We start from the raw sequence: 14772 nt of genomic DNA on the forward strand, positions 1-14772 counted from the left end.
CTATGGAGTTGAAGCTTTTGGCTTGCAGTATTCCATCAGAAATATTTATCCAGTGGGATGCATTTTCTGTGCATTTGTGTTTATTTTTTAGGAGCTTGAGAAGCAGAATGAGAGCCAACAGGAGACTCTGAGGAAGTATCATCAGGAACAGAGGGCTCTACTGGACAGAGTCAGTACACTGCAGCAGCAGCTCAGTCAGGTACACACGCACACACGCACACACGCACACACACACACACACACAAACCTGCAGAGGTGTTTAGTCTTAGCATTTGAAATTTTTGACCCCATGCAACCTCGATACAAGCGACACCTGAAAAGACTTTTCTGCTTTTTCATCTAAATCAGTGATCAGGACAAATGCGAATTAAATTTGCCTGGTGGAACAGGAGGAACATTAAGAAATGCTCTGTAAAATACACACATTTGCTTCTAGTGGCAGTTACATTCACTTAGCATGAACTTTATCTAGGTTAACTTTGACCTGTGAATCCATGAGCCTTGTTTTTATGAACTAGTATAGAACAAAAAGAGAAGGTTGTGGTCTCTTTGCTCAGTAAAAGTGCAGGATAGAATGTATTGATGGGAATTCTGGCTCTTTTCAATGAGTACTGTGCTGTGAAAAAGTATTTTCTTCTGGTTTTTGTGTATATTTTATACTAAATAGTTTTAGATCTTCAAACGAAATACAACATAAAACAAAGGCAACCTGAGTAAACACACTATACAGTTTTTTATTAATGTAAAACTCAAGGTGGGTCATCAAGGTATGTTTTGGCAAAATTCAGACAAGCCTTAATGTTGTTCTGGGTTAGCAGTGGTTTTCACCTCACCACTCTTCCATGGATGCCATTTTTACCCAGTGTCTTTCTGATAGTGGGGTCATGAACAGTGACCTTTAGTGATGCAAGAGAGGCCTGTAGGTCCTTTGATGTTGTCCTTGGCTCTTTTGTGATTTCCTGGATGAGTCGTTGCTGTGCTCTTGGAGGAATTTTGGAAGGTCGGCCGCTTCTGGGAAGGTTCACTACTGTGCCGAGTTTTCCCATTTGGAGATAATAGCTCTCACTGTGGCTCTTTGGAGTCCCAGAGCCTTTGAAATAGTTTTGTAACCCTTCCCAGACTGATGTATTTCAATCAGCTTCTTCCTCAACGTTTATGGAATTTCTTTCAATTTCGGCATAGTGTGTTACTGTGTAAGACCTTTTAACCAACTCCATGCTGTTGAAAAAGTTCTATTTAAGTGTTGATATGACTGAACAGGGTTTGCAGTAATCAGGCCTCGTTGCGTCTAGTCCAGCTGAACCACGTTATTAATGCAGTTTCATAGATTTGGGGAATTAGTAACTACAGGGGCAAATACATTTTCACACAGGTTCAGTTAGTATTGGAAAACTTTTTTGCTTCAAAAAATAACATTATCATTTAAAAACTGTATTTTGTGTTGTTTTTGTTTTATCTTAGATTTTGTTTTAATTTCTGAAACAATTTAGTATGAGAAATACACAACAACAGAAGAAATCATACTTTTTTTTCACAGCACTGTATGACTCAGTTCGGCAATAAGAACCAGTGTTTTCAAAAACTCAAGCACTTTTTGGACAGACATTTGGAGGGGCGGGGTTGTTATTTGATTTAATTAAGGAAAGTAACTTGAAATGTCATTGACCCTGACTGGGATAAAGCAATTAATGAAGATGAATGAATTCATACTAATGGAAAGCTCTGATGTTGAAAAGAGGTTTTTGATTAAATTACACTATTACAAAATTACACAAGAAAAAAGAAAGCAAAAAAACAAAATGCAGTACATATTTTAGTCCGCTCTTAACGTTCACTGAAAAGAGTCAGTGAGTCAAAGAGTCAAAGATAGCACATCACTAATAGAACATGCTTTTTATCATGTATGCTGGTAGCATTTGAGCCGCCTTGTCCACCGATGAGGGTTTTGCCATTACGATTCTCTGCCTTCTAGGATTTTCGTGTTAGCATTCCTGAACCTATGTATGTTTTAACAGATTTTATGATGCTTTATCATGTCCTTATGTGCCTTATCTTTACTTATACCACAGTGCAGTTGAATTCTTGAATCTGATTGTTCAGACGGTGTGGATTAATTTTATGTAACTGCATATTTCTGTCAGTAGTTCTGGCTGTAACATAGGTTTATATTAGTAGTTTCTATAGTAACAGCTTGCACACAGGGCTACTATGGCAGACGTTCCACATAATCTAAGCCTAATTATAAACAGATTTTTTTTTTTAAGCATGCTTTAACAAAGAAAACATATTGATGTGATGAAGCGTACTGTTAGTAGTTTGTTAGTGTATTCTACATTTACGGAAGAAGTCTCGGCTGTCCGTGCTTTCTAACAGCCAGTAAGTTTCTTGAGTTGGGAGAACGGCAAAAAGAAAAGCTGTTCATGGAGTGCTATGACGTGAGCAACGAATGTTTCTCATAGGCATTCCAAAAGATTAAATATTATAAACAGATAAAAAGTGAGATGCTGTGGTAAAAGCTTCACACTGGGCGACCTCAGTGTGAATTATTTTCCTATAACTGCATTGTCTGTCTTGTGTTATTCCTTACGTGAACTTTTCACTATGCATCTATCGGAAATTGCTCTGTAATCGAATGTGCGCTGCTGTAATTACAGTCCGTGGTTCACTTTATTTGACCCCATTACAGGAGAAGTCGACGGTGGAGGACATTCACCAAGAGGTACTTTGCATTTCATCAGTGGTTTTCCACAGCTCTTTTAACAGCACTTCTCCACACAACCTTTTTATTGCTTAAGCATGAAAGGTGATTGACTCCCTCTCACGTTCCAACCCTTTTTTTTTCTTTCTCTGTAATCAGAGGGAGCAACTGAAGCGCATGCTGTCTGCCAGAGAGAAAGACACTACAGCTGCAGAGACCGTGAAGGTTCAGCTCCGGAGCCATCTGGTGAGTGTCTAGCCAGGGCAAACAATAATGAAACACCATGCAGCGTCATGGGACCCGTGTTCTAACCATATTAACAAGATGACTCTAATTAATACATTTGCATGATTTTATTTTGCAGGGAGATTACTCGGGCCAGTCTGTGATTAAAGGTGAGTTAGTAATGTGACTTAAAGACATAGGCCTCCTGCTGAGTTTGAAAAATATCCAGCGTGCATTCATATGAACTAATCTGATTCTTTAAATGAGAATTGGTGTGGAATTATTTATTTATTTATTTATTTATTTATTTATTTAAAGCAGGGAAAGAAACTGTTCTTGTCAGACAAGCTCAAAGTCTGGATTCAGCTCAGGTAAAACGTTCTCTTACAGTTGATTTGCTGTGTTGTTTACTACATATTTTCTAATTCCCATTATTTTTCAGTGCAGCTTTTATTATGTAAGCAGATGCTTATTAATATGAAGAGAAAACGTTTCTGTTGGTGTAATACAGCAGTAGGATTTTCTGATTGAAAGTCAGTAACTCCGCACAATGTCTGTGCTTGACCCAGTGTGTACTATATGCAGACAGATTGTCCAAGGTGTTCAGTTTAGTGGAAATTGATTTCGTTTTTCTCATTTTGTTTTGTCACATGTTTTGGTTATGGTGGAAATGTGATTTATTGCCTTTAAGGCAAGATAATGCATGTAGAAATGAACATTCTGGCCAGATTTTTGGATGAATTGCATCTATAAAATGTCTTCTCTTACAATGTAGTAATAAAAATGTCAAAACTTAAAAGAAATGTTTATTTTTACCATGTTGTCTCCATGAGGCCACCGTATTAAACATGGGGGAAAAAAGCATGGAAATGTATTTAGATTGTTTATTAAAGAGCACACGTCCTGCTGAGCTCATGGCCTAATTTTGATATCTGTACTTTCTGATTGCAGATTTTGCAGCCTTCTGTTCCATCACGTTCTGTATCTCGGCCCTTAGAGCTCTCTCACCCAGTAATCGCAAACCCTAACGAGGTTGAGACGTTACGTCAGGAGCTAAGGTCCACTCGTAAGCAGCAGGAGGCTGCACAGGAAGAAGTAGGACGCCTCCAGGCAGCACTCGCACGAAAGACCAAGGAGTGTGAAGAACTGGTTCAGAGTCATGACTCCACCAAGCGAGAAGCAGATCGGCAGATTCAGGAGCTTGAGGGGGCATTGGGAGACGTCCAAAGGAGGATGCTGGACTCTGAAGCTAAGGTTAAGCAGCTGCAGGCACATGTGATCACAGTAAAGGAGCATCTTGGCAACCAAATGTTAGATGATCTGAAAGCTCAGCTCAACGAGGTCAAGGTTAAATATGAAGGTGCGTCAGCTGAGGTCGGTCGGGTCAGGAATCATTTGAAGCAGAGTGAGAAAGCTCTGGAGGAGTATAAAAAGAGTGAAGGTCTCTTGGCTGAAGAGGTCGAGAAGCTGACAGCTGATCTGAATGCAGCGAGAGAAGAGCGTGATGAGATCGCTGAGACCCTCCAAGAAATGGAGGCTCGTGTTAAAGAAACAGAGAAACGTCTGGTCACCATGGTGCCTGGAGAGAAGTTCGACAACATGAAGAACCTTCTGACTAATGCGGTGGATGAAAAGGAGAGGCAGCTGGTGGAACTGCGGGAGGATTACGACCGTGTTCTGGAGGAGGTGGCTGAGCTCCACAGGGAAGTGGACCACCGGGACACTGTTCCACTTCAGGAGCATGAGAGACTCAGGATGGCTCTGGAGGAACAGAGTGATATCCTGAAGAAAAAACTTGCAGATGTCACTTCTAAATGTCAGTCGCTGATCTGTGAGGTCGAGGATGGCGAAGATGAGAGGGAACTACTCCGAGAAGAGCTTCACGAGCTCAGCAAGAACCTCCAGACAGAGTTTGTTCCTGTTGAGACTCACGAGGAGTTGAAGAAGGCTCTGAATTGTGCTATGGAGGAGCTTAAGGAGCAGCTTGATGAGACAACTGTGAGGAGAAATCATGCTGAGGAGCAGCTGAGGAGGCTCCAGGAGGAGAAGGCCTCTCTGGCTGAAAACATGAGCAGCCTGAAGAGCACTCACATGCCCAATGAAAGGTATGAAAGTGAGGTGGCTGCACTTTCGGCCCATAAAGCAGCGACGGAAAAGGATCTAGAGAATCTCCAGAGGAAGTACAAAGATAAAGAGAAGGAGTTTGAGGTTGTGGCAGCTGAGAACATTGCTCTGAAACAGAGCATGCAGGGAGAGTTTGTTAAAAGAGAAGTGTATGAGAGAGTGCAGAAAGAGTTGCATGAAGCTTTGGAAAAAGCCAAGGATGAAATTCACAAATTGGAGGTAGATGGAAAAGTCAAAGAGGACGAGTTGAAGAAGGTAAAAGATGGAAGCGCTATGTTAAAAGAAAATCTGCAGGAGAAATTAGAAAAGGACTATATCAGTATTGTTGACCATGAGGCAATAAAAAGTCAGCTAAACAGTGCTTTAACTGAAGCAGAAAGAAGTGCTAAAGAGGCCTTCTCCAAATATGAGTCTCTTCAAGAAGGTACTTTAAAACTTCACAAAGAAATCGAAGCTCAGAAGAAAGAGCTGGACACTATTCATGAAGCCATTCAATCAAAATTTGTGCCAGTGAGTGCCCTGGAGGAAAAAGAAAAGGCTTTCAGTACCACTGTGAAGGATCTAAGAGAGGCGCTAGCAAAAATGGAGGAGAAATACAAAAGTGCAAAGACTGATGTGGAACATGAGAGGCAAGACAAAGAAACTGTGAAATTAGAGATGGAATCTGTACGAAAGAAATTGGAGGCTAACTTGGTCTCCAGTGAAAAATACAGAGAAATTGAAGATGGGTATAAAGGCCAGATGGAGAACTTGAGTCTAAAGTTAGTGGAACTGGAGCAGCAGTACATGGAGGTAACTGTTCAGAGAGCTGAACTGGAGGAGCAGAACTCGCTCTGCAATACTGAAATGAAGAACCTCCAACAGCGTCTAGAAAACGAGTACGTTCATCTGGAGCAGTTTGAAGCCATGAGGAACTCTCTGACCTGCAGTTTGCAGGATGCACAGGCCGAGTGCAAGCGCCTCAGTGAGGCCTACAATTTGGAGGTTCAGCGCATCCACGACATGGAGAAAGAGCTGCAGAGCCAAAGAACTGATGTTGATCTACTGGCTCAACACAGCCATGCCAGAGAGGCCCTGGAGCAACAAGTGGCCAAGCTCCGTTTGGCCCTGAGGGAAGAAGAGGAGACCAGTGCCCAGAGGGCTGAGGACATAGCCACTCTGCAGACAGAACTTCTCAGAGCAACGCATGCCTTGGATGATCTTCGCAGCCACGAAGGTCAGTTGGCCAAGCTCAAAGCTGAGAAGCAGAGGCTGGAGGAGGAGGTAGGGGAGCTTGGTGATCGGCTCTTGGGTCTAGAAGAACAGTGCGAGGAGCTATACCAGGAAGCAGCCCAGGCCAAAGAAGGTGAGAATAGAGCAATGATGGAGACTGAGGCCCTTCAGACCAAGAGCGCCTCAATTGAGAAAGAGATCCAAGATCTAAAAGAAAGATACGATGACTCGCTTAGCACCATCGGAGACCTCCAGAAAAGGATTCAGACTTCCTCAGAACAGACTGAGGCCAAAGACAAAAGGGTGAGGATTATGTTCTTTTTGAATTGTCATGTAAATATTTGGGCAAATACATGTCTGGATTCTTGCAGATCCTTATGTGGTGTCTGTAACCGAATGTCTTTCTAAAGAACATGTTCTTGAAACCTTTGTTTGTCAGCTACTTATATGTTTTGAAATAAGTGAATCTGCGTGTTTCAGATCACAGAGCTGTTGGCAGATGTGGAGAGGTTGAAACAGGCTCTCAATGGCCTGTCCCAGCTGGCTTACACTGGCAATACTCCCAACAAGAGACATGCTCAACACATTGACACACTCCAGGCGCAGGTCAAGAGCCTCCAGCAGCAGCTGGCTGTAAGTAGCACTTTCAGTTAAACACTTCCAGTGCATCTACAAACATGGGGCAAATTACAGTAGGATTCAGTAATTAAACATGATTTAGTTTGGCATAAAACTATAGTGTTTGGTTATAATGGAAATAAATATGCCAGTGGATACTGATTAAACTAAACTGGCCCAACCAAGCAACAATTGCAGCTCATGTGCTGCTGTTTTCCTTCACCGTTATCTAAATAATCCTCTGCTTTTTGCCTGTAATGGGTTTACATTTTCCACTACCTGGCTTCTCTGTTGTCCAACTGGCAAACTCCTTGTGAGTAATGACCTCTGTGTCGTGTATGAAATAATGTTATATGTTCTGTACACTGCAGCGTTTTATATGGTACTATACTAATCCTTACATTAGCGTTTAGTATATTATGTAATCTGACTAGCAGGCAAGCTGCAAAATGTGACTCAAACTGTGTTAACTTCTGATAAATGAAGTCAAACATGACACAGTGAGGTGGTGGTGAGCGGCTTTAAAGACTTTGAAACAGGGTGCCATGTCATTATCGTGAATGAGCATGAATAGCTCATTTTCTGTTCTGTATTAAGCTGTCACAGTCACTAAAGACCATTCTGGGTTTTTGTTTTCTTTTTTTTCTTCCCAAGAACAAGGAAGGAAAATATCAATAGTGCATGTAGCCTGTTTGTCCGTCAATTCCAGAATTTTTTATGCCTATAAACAGTGATCACTTGATGAATAAGTGAAATAAAATATTAACCATAAAGTCACACAGTCAGGGAGCGAATATGCCTCTTTTTTTTTTTTTTTCAGCCAGCCCACTTGGTGCTCCGGCAAAACTAAAATGTTAATGAAATTCTCATATTTATGACCAATCCATCTTTTATTGTGTGTCTGAATGAGTCACTGGGGTGAAACTGGGCCAAAGAAAGGGACTGCCTGAGTTTGGGGAGAAATTGGATTACAATGAAAAAGCCTCACTGAAGCCGTTCCCAAACTTTATTACGTTTGGTTTTGTATTTTATTGAGTTTGATCCGTGTGATCCGCACAACATTCTTTGTCATAAAAGTGGATGTTCTGTGGATGGATTTAACTGTGGTTTCGAATCATTGTGGCTAGTGAGTCTGAGTGAGAGAGAGCACGTAAGTGAGGCCTTCTGCCACTCTGATCTCATAAAGACGTGAAGACAATAGAGCTACACTAACACAAACTCTGACCGTCTGACTCACTCTCGCCTTCGCACACTTGCTGGGAAAATTGCAACCACTACTTACAGTTGAGCTACAAACTCACAAGAGACGTGTTCCTCGTTACTCACAACCTCCCTGCTGATCTGTTCTTTCTTCACTGTCGCAGGATGCTGAGAGGCAACACCGAGAGGTGGTTTCAATTTATCGAACTCATCTTCTCAGTGCTGCACAGGTACGTCTCGAGTGCACGTGTGTACCTACACGTCTGATCGTTTGCTGTTTCTGTTGTTCATTTCAGGGCTATTTATTAAAACTTCAGATCTGTCCACATTTATTTGTGAGGTGGTCTGGAGAAACCCATCAGATGATTCTGTGGCTGGAAAACACGAGAACGGCCAATAATGATATCTGTTTATATCATTTTAATATACTTTTACATCTCTATTTGAAGAAAGTTTAGGCTTCCTGCAAAGATCGTGGCTCTTAAAGAGCCGGTATAGCAAATGTAATGGTAAAAAACCATCAGATGCCTTTGATGATCAAACAAAAATGTACATAAAAAATAGTATAGATAGAAGTCGCTTCTAGACCATGTGTTGGTGTCTTTCAGTGGAATTGGAAATGGGTTAACATGTCACTCTTGATGATAACCAGACTAAATGCTAAAATATGCTAAATTGTTATAATGTTACTTCTGGTTGCGAAAAAAAAACATGTTTTCATAGTATTTCAAAATTTGAGAGTGGTTTTCCCAAGCCGCTACACATTTGAAGTCCCATACAAAGGCTAAACCACACCTCCGGCTTAAAAAGTGGCTGAAACCAGATTTGCTCAGACTGTAACAGTATCGGCTTGCTTGTGTTTTACAGGGTCACATGGATGAAGACGTCCAGGCAGCGTTGCTGCAGATTATCCGAATGAGGCAGCAGTTTGTGTGTTAAACCCGGCCTAGAGACACTCTCTGACTCAAATCCACAATCCACTGAAGGTGTGCAGTTAGAAAACAGGATCAGTCAAAAAGCATCAAAGATAGTAGAAATGTCACTAATCACAGACCAGGATAGGTATCATAGGCCTTATCTTAGTATTTGCATTTGCAGTACTGTTTGTAAGAACTACAATACTTTACTCCTGCATACTATAACGTTGAAGCGGTGAATAGGAAAAAAAAAGGTATTAATCTGTAAGTTTGCTCGTCACTGGGGTGGTGCGTTTTTTTTTTGTTTGTTTGTTTGTTTTTTTATAAATCTTTTAACTGGAAGGCTGCATTAAGTGTACCCTTAAAATTCTATCTCTAAAAGGTAATTAAAGGTACAACTGTGGTCCTTAAAGTGCATCTTTATATTTTAAGTCATTTTTAAACGTATCGTACGTTCACGTTACCACGTAAAAGATAAATACACTGGTACAAAAGATGTAGAAGAAAAAAACGACTTGGAGTTGAAGAGTTTACTACCATTTTTGATGGTTATAAATGTAACATTTACGAGATGTCTAGCAGGAATAATTGAGTGGTTTGATATTTGGAGTTGTAGTTTTGCTTTGGAAACGCAATGGAAAGGCCTGGAACGCCCTACTTCCTGCAACACGTGTCCCTCAAGCTGCAGTGCATTGTGGGATTTCCTATTCTATGTGTTCAGATTTATAGCACTAACCGTGTCTTCTATATACACGTAGAGGGAGCTACATTTTTAGATATCTTCATATAGAACTGGTCAGGGAGCAGGTCTCCTACCCTTTTTTTTTTTTTTTTGTCATGCACAAAATGTAAGATCCAAATGATTTAATACTCAAGAGCAGCCTTAATTTAGATTTGCCTTGATCATGTTTAGCTCACTGATGATGTGGTAGCCAGCTGTGCTTTAATGGATTTGAGTCAGTGAATGTCAGTGGCGCTCGGTGAAACAGGACACAGCCTGGATATCTGCTTCTATTGCCTGGATGATTCTGCCCTCTTGTGGTGTGACTTGGCTGGCCAAGTTTTGATGACATAAATAGCTTTTTTGTGGTTCGTTTCACTGTATAGCTGCAGATGTGATGCATTTGCGATTACAATTTTTTTTTTCTCTTGGTGCTTCCAAAATCTGATATTTTTATCAGGGCTTTGTACTACTTTTGATTAATGGTCAAAATGTTTATGGAAATACTATTCAGCAGGACTGGACTAGAATGACACTATACCTATTCAAGGTACTTTTTCATTTTATTAATGTCTTTTGTTTCCCCTTCTGAAATAGTACAGTGTATTTAGAAGCCACTAGCTGACCTTTAGTTTTAGCACTGACATACACAATACATTATGACAGCAAGTTTATTAGCACACAGTGACTGTGCTCCTATGCTAATTGGCTATGCTTCTGATGATAATTTATTGCATTAAATAGGGCTACTGATTTTTACTAACTTATATGAACTATGCCAGATCATACAGGATAAGCCTAATCATTTAAATTCTGCTATTTGATCTTGAGGTAGTTTGCGTTTTTTTTTTCTCCTCAAAACTATATTCTTTCTTGCTTTTTTTTTTGTTTTGTTTTAAACAATAGTGAATTCTAACATCAATAAAAGTGCCTGCTTTTGACTAAAATGTCTGTCTGTTAATTCAGTGGGTTGCACATCAGGAGAAGCCTAGAAAATTAGAGGTAGGACTTTGTTTTTTTTTTTTCCTTTCTTTTTTTAAAATCCCATCCTTGCTGAGACCCACTTGACCCAAGCACACCTGTGTATAAACTTAGTTGGCTCCATTTCCCAAAATGCACATAAATAAATCATTGAAACCACCGTAATGGTGAGGAATAGTTACTGAGGATGAATGAATGAATGATGTGAATGCTGTGCAAGCCCCCAAATATTCTCCCATGTTAACGCACATCACCTTTATTTGTCCCATGGGCAGAGCCGAGTATATTTCAGTGTAGTGTATATTGTTTAATGTGCGTAGTGGCAATTCATTTCATTATTGATCGTTATACACATGCTGTCCTTGGTAATGTTGAGGAAACTTATCTGTGCATGCTACCAAAGCTGTGCAAAGGCAAAGATATGTAGAAACCTGGATCATTCTGCCTGATTTTTTTTTTTCTTCCTCCCCCCACTCCTCAGTTGTCCAGTTTTGATCATGCCCAAAGGAAATTACCAGCATTGGTATGAGGTCTGCTTTATACGCCATTTTGACCTGCATCTTTCTTTGACGCGCTGAGCCGCAAACAATGTTTGTGTTTTGGAAGATGCTAGAACTGACAAATGTTGACCAAGTGCCGACTTTAATCCGTGATCAAATCTACTAAGCCTTTGCCTTTCAGGGCTCCACTGAACCAAAACCGTTATTAGACATGCGTGCCTGCTTGATTTATTCCACATTTTGGAATGTACACTTTGTGGGATTGTACCTAATAAACTGGCGACTTGTTATAGTAGTTCTATGTTAGTTTTTCATCCTAGATTTAATTTAGATTCAATTCTTTGCTTTGGGTTGCTGTTTTTTTCTTCTTCTTCTATGATCTGCCTAATGTTTAATAGTCTACCCCACACACACAGGAAACATACACACTGTTCAGTTAAGATTAAAGATACAATTATGATGAGTATAAGGGTGACACGGTTGCCTCCTCACAGTTCCAGAGTTTCTGGTTCGATCCTGAGCTCCTGACTATAGTGTATCTGTGCAGGTTCTCTCTGTCTGTTTCCTGCAGGTCCTCAAGGTTCCTCCAACCTCCCAAAACATACCATAGGTTGACTGGCTACTCTGAATGACCCATAGGTGTGTGAATGTGTGTGGTACCTCGTGATGGACGTTCAGCGTTCCCGGGATAGGCTCCGGATCTACGACAACCCTGACCAGGAATAAACAGACTCTATGAAACTAGGTATAATATTTGTCAGATGTTTCGGTAGAAACTCAATTAAGAGAAAGCCAACACAATTATTTTAATAAGAAGAGCAATAAGAGTAGTAATCCAGGGTTCAGATCCCCCGCTGGATGTCTTCAGCCTCCAGTTTGAAACCCACTAATCAAATCTTGCTTTGTCCATACGCCGCTCTCTCATTTCATTTTACTTCATGTTTGTCAGTGCATGTGGTTTTACTTTAAAAACAATCACTGCAGGAATGACAGGGGGCTCTTTGGCATGAAGGCTTCTCTTTTATCTTGTGGCTTGCATTGATTTATACTTTTGTGTTTCGCTGGAAGGTTTGCTATCCCACAAATACCTATAAAGCCTGATGTGGAGTCTTACCGGAGAGACAATATTGAGCTTCCTTTAAAAGGATTTCGACTATTTTTTGAAGTCACGGGAGATGTGGATATCTGTTGGGTGATATAATGTCCGTCTTATCTGTTCTGTTTGCCTTTGTTGTTCTCTGGCTCGTCATCAGCTCCGATATGGAAGTATTATTTATTTAATTCGAGTTTTTGTCGTCATCTTCAGCTTATTTAGCGGACGCGTCCTGAAACAGTCCATATGTTTTGAACGTTATCAGCTGTAACATGTGGCTCTGTTTGGTTAGGAGAACATTCCAGCGCTTTGAACTAAAAGCCTTTGAGTGTATTTGAGCTTTAACCTCATGCTTTGTACTTTCTAATGAATCCAACATTTCTCTTGTATTTGGTTGCTTAAGGAAGTGAGAGAGCGGTTTCAGATCGCAGCCTATTTCTCCTCCCTCTGTTTTTTCTCTTCACCGTGGCTTTTTTTTATGGCTGTGTTATTTGTGGCCTGAGCAGTATAAGCTGTTCACGGCAATTATTGCAAATACAATTCAATCTGTTTGGAGATTTCCCTTTAATCTCATTTCCAGACCATAAGTAGAACCAGAGACACTCATTCACTCTCTCTCACACACACACACACACACACACACACACACACACACACACACACACACACACACACACACACTCCCTCTCTCTCCCCCTCTCTCTCATATACACACATCCTCTGTGTCTCGCTCTTCACGTCCTTTCTCTCTGTTGCTTTCTCTTACACATCCTCTCCGTCTCTCTTACACACATCCTCTGTGTCTCGCTCGTCACGTCTTTTCTCTCTGTTGCTTTCTCTTACACACACCCCCCCTCTCTCTCTTCTCTCTCTCTCTCTCTCTCTCTCTCTCTCATACACGCATACACATGCATCCTCTGTGTCTCACTCTCTTACGTCCTTTCTCTCTGTTGCTTTCTCTTACACACACACCCCCCTCTCTCTCCTCTCTCTCTCTCATATACACATGCATCCTCTGTGTCTCACTCTCTTACGTCCTTTCTCTCTGTTGCTTTCTCTTACACACACACCCCCCTCTCTCTCCTCTCTCTCTCATATACACATGCATCCTCTGTGTCTCACTCTCTTACGTCCTTTCTCTCTGTTGCTTTCTCTTACACACACACCCCCCCCTCTCTCTCCTCTCTCTCTCATATACACATGCATCCTCTGTGTCTCACTCTCTTACGTCCTTTCTCTCTGTTGCTTTCTCTTACACACCCCCCCCCCCCCTCATATACACATATACATGCATCCTCTGTGTCTCGCTCTCTCACGTCCTTTCTCTCTGTTGCTTTCTCTTACAGTCTCTCTCTCTCTCTTACACATATCCTCTGTGTCTCGCCCTCTCACGTCCTTTCTCACTGTTGCTTTCTCTTACACACACCCCCCTCTCTCTCTCTCTCATACACACATACACATGCATCCTCTGTGTCTCTCTCTCTCTTACGTCCTTTCTCTCTGTTTCTTTCTCTTACACATCCTCTCTCTCTCTCACACTTTCCCTTCTCTCTCACACACTTTCGTTCTCTGTGCTCATTAATCATTGCTGTAAGGATCACAGTCTAGGCCTGCTGGTTAACGGCTCCCCTGGCGGTCGTGGTGAGGGAGGGAGGCATCGTCCTGTTCATGCGCCTTTGATGCGCTTAGTTGCTTCAGTTACTCTGTAGTGTGTCTGTGCTGTGATTCATAGCAGGGCTGCAGCTTATTAGCCTCACTTTGTCTGCAGATCCATCCACGTCATACAAATCGTAGCTGCTTTTTGTTCTGTAATGTTTTGACGTTCTGCTCGTGTCCTGTTCTCTCTCGCTCTTTATCTCTCCCCTGTAATTCTGTTTATATTTCAGATTCTGTTTTTTTTTTTTTGTGTGTGCACATCAAGATATAATGCTTAATGCACAGTTAATAATTTCTTTTTTTTAAAGAGCAAGAACAGTGAATCTGTGGTGTTTTCTCTGTTCTGAGCATCTCGTTTCTACAATGTTACAATTGCAAACGTTTTAGTTAGAGGAACATTAATGTTATTTTTAAAAAGTATTGATATTTTATACATTAAAGTATGACACTGAGTCATTGAGTCATTTTAATAACATAGCGAACCATTTTTACAGCAGATGTTTCAAGATTGTTGCAGGAATGTTATTTCTGCAAAATCTAAATTTCCTAAAACCTGTTAAATATGTACTGAATGTTCTAGAACCATTCTCTCTTAGGTGGGTTTACGTTTTACTTTTACAATGACGTGGAGGGGGTGGTTGGTGGTAGAGGGGCTATAGTTTTAATTATAGTATATTTTTACACCATGTTATGATGATATATGTAAGTGCTTGTGTTTTGATGTCTCCCTCTCATGCTCCCTCCATTAACGCTCTAAGGTCGGTTAAAAGGTTTGCCATCATCTCTGCTTCCTCTTTGGGCTTGTGCTGCCTGTGTCTGGGTTCTTA

At 41.0% G+C, this 14772-nt stretch overlaps 1 protein-coding gene across 3 annotated transcripts in view; it reads left to right on the plus strand.

Annotated features, from left to right (window-relative positions):
• Window positions 1–12931, plus strand: part of uacab (uveal autoantigen with coiled-coil domains and ankyrin repeats b) — a 58284-nt gene extending 45353 nt beyond the window's left edge. For 2 of the 3 annotated variants that reach the window (XM_053616692.1, XM_053616694.1), the window contains exons 11-19: window positions 92–199; window positions 2687–2719; window positions 2858–2944; window positions 3063–3093; window positions 3242–3294; window positions 3875–6562; window positions 6740–6892; window positions 8242–8307; window positions 8945–12931. In XM_053616692.1, the coding sequence (XP_053472667.1) occupies window positions 92–199; window positions 2687–2719; window positions 2858–2944; window positions 3063–3093; window positions 3242–3294; window positions 3875–6562; window positions 6740–6892; window positions 8242–8307; window positions 8945–9016 (3291 nt within the window). In that variant the 3' untranslated portion in view covers window positions 9017–12931. The remainder of the gene's footprint in view (window positions 1–91; window positions 200–2686; window positions 2720–2857; window positions 2945–3062; window positions 3094–3241; window positions 3295–3874; window positions 6563–6739; window positions 6893–8241; window positions 8308–8944) is intronic. The other variant, XM_053616693.1, reaches the window with a different exon arrangement.
• The last annotated feature ends 1841 nt before the right edge of the window (window positions 12932–14772 follow it).

This window comes from Ictalurus furcatus, chromosome 27 (genome assembly GCF_023375685.1).
Source record: "Ictalurus furcatus strain D&B chromosome 27, Billie_1.0, whole genome shotgun sequence".
Taxonomy (NCBI): Eukaryota; Metazoa; Chordata; class Actinopteri; order Siluriformes; family Ictaluridae; genus Ictalurus; species Ictalurus furcatus.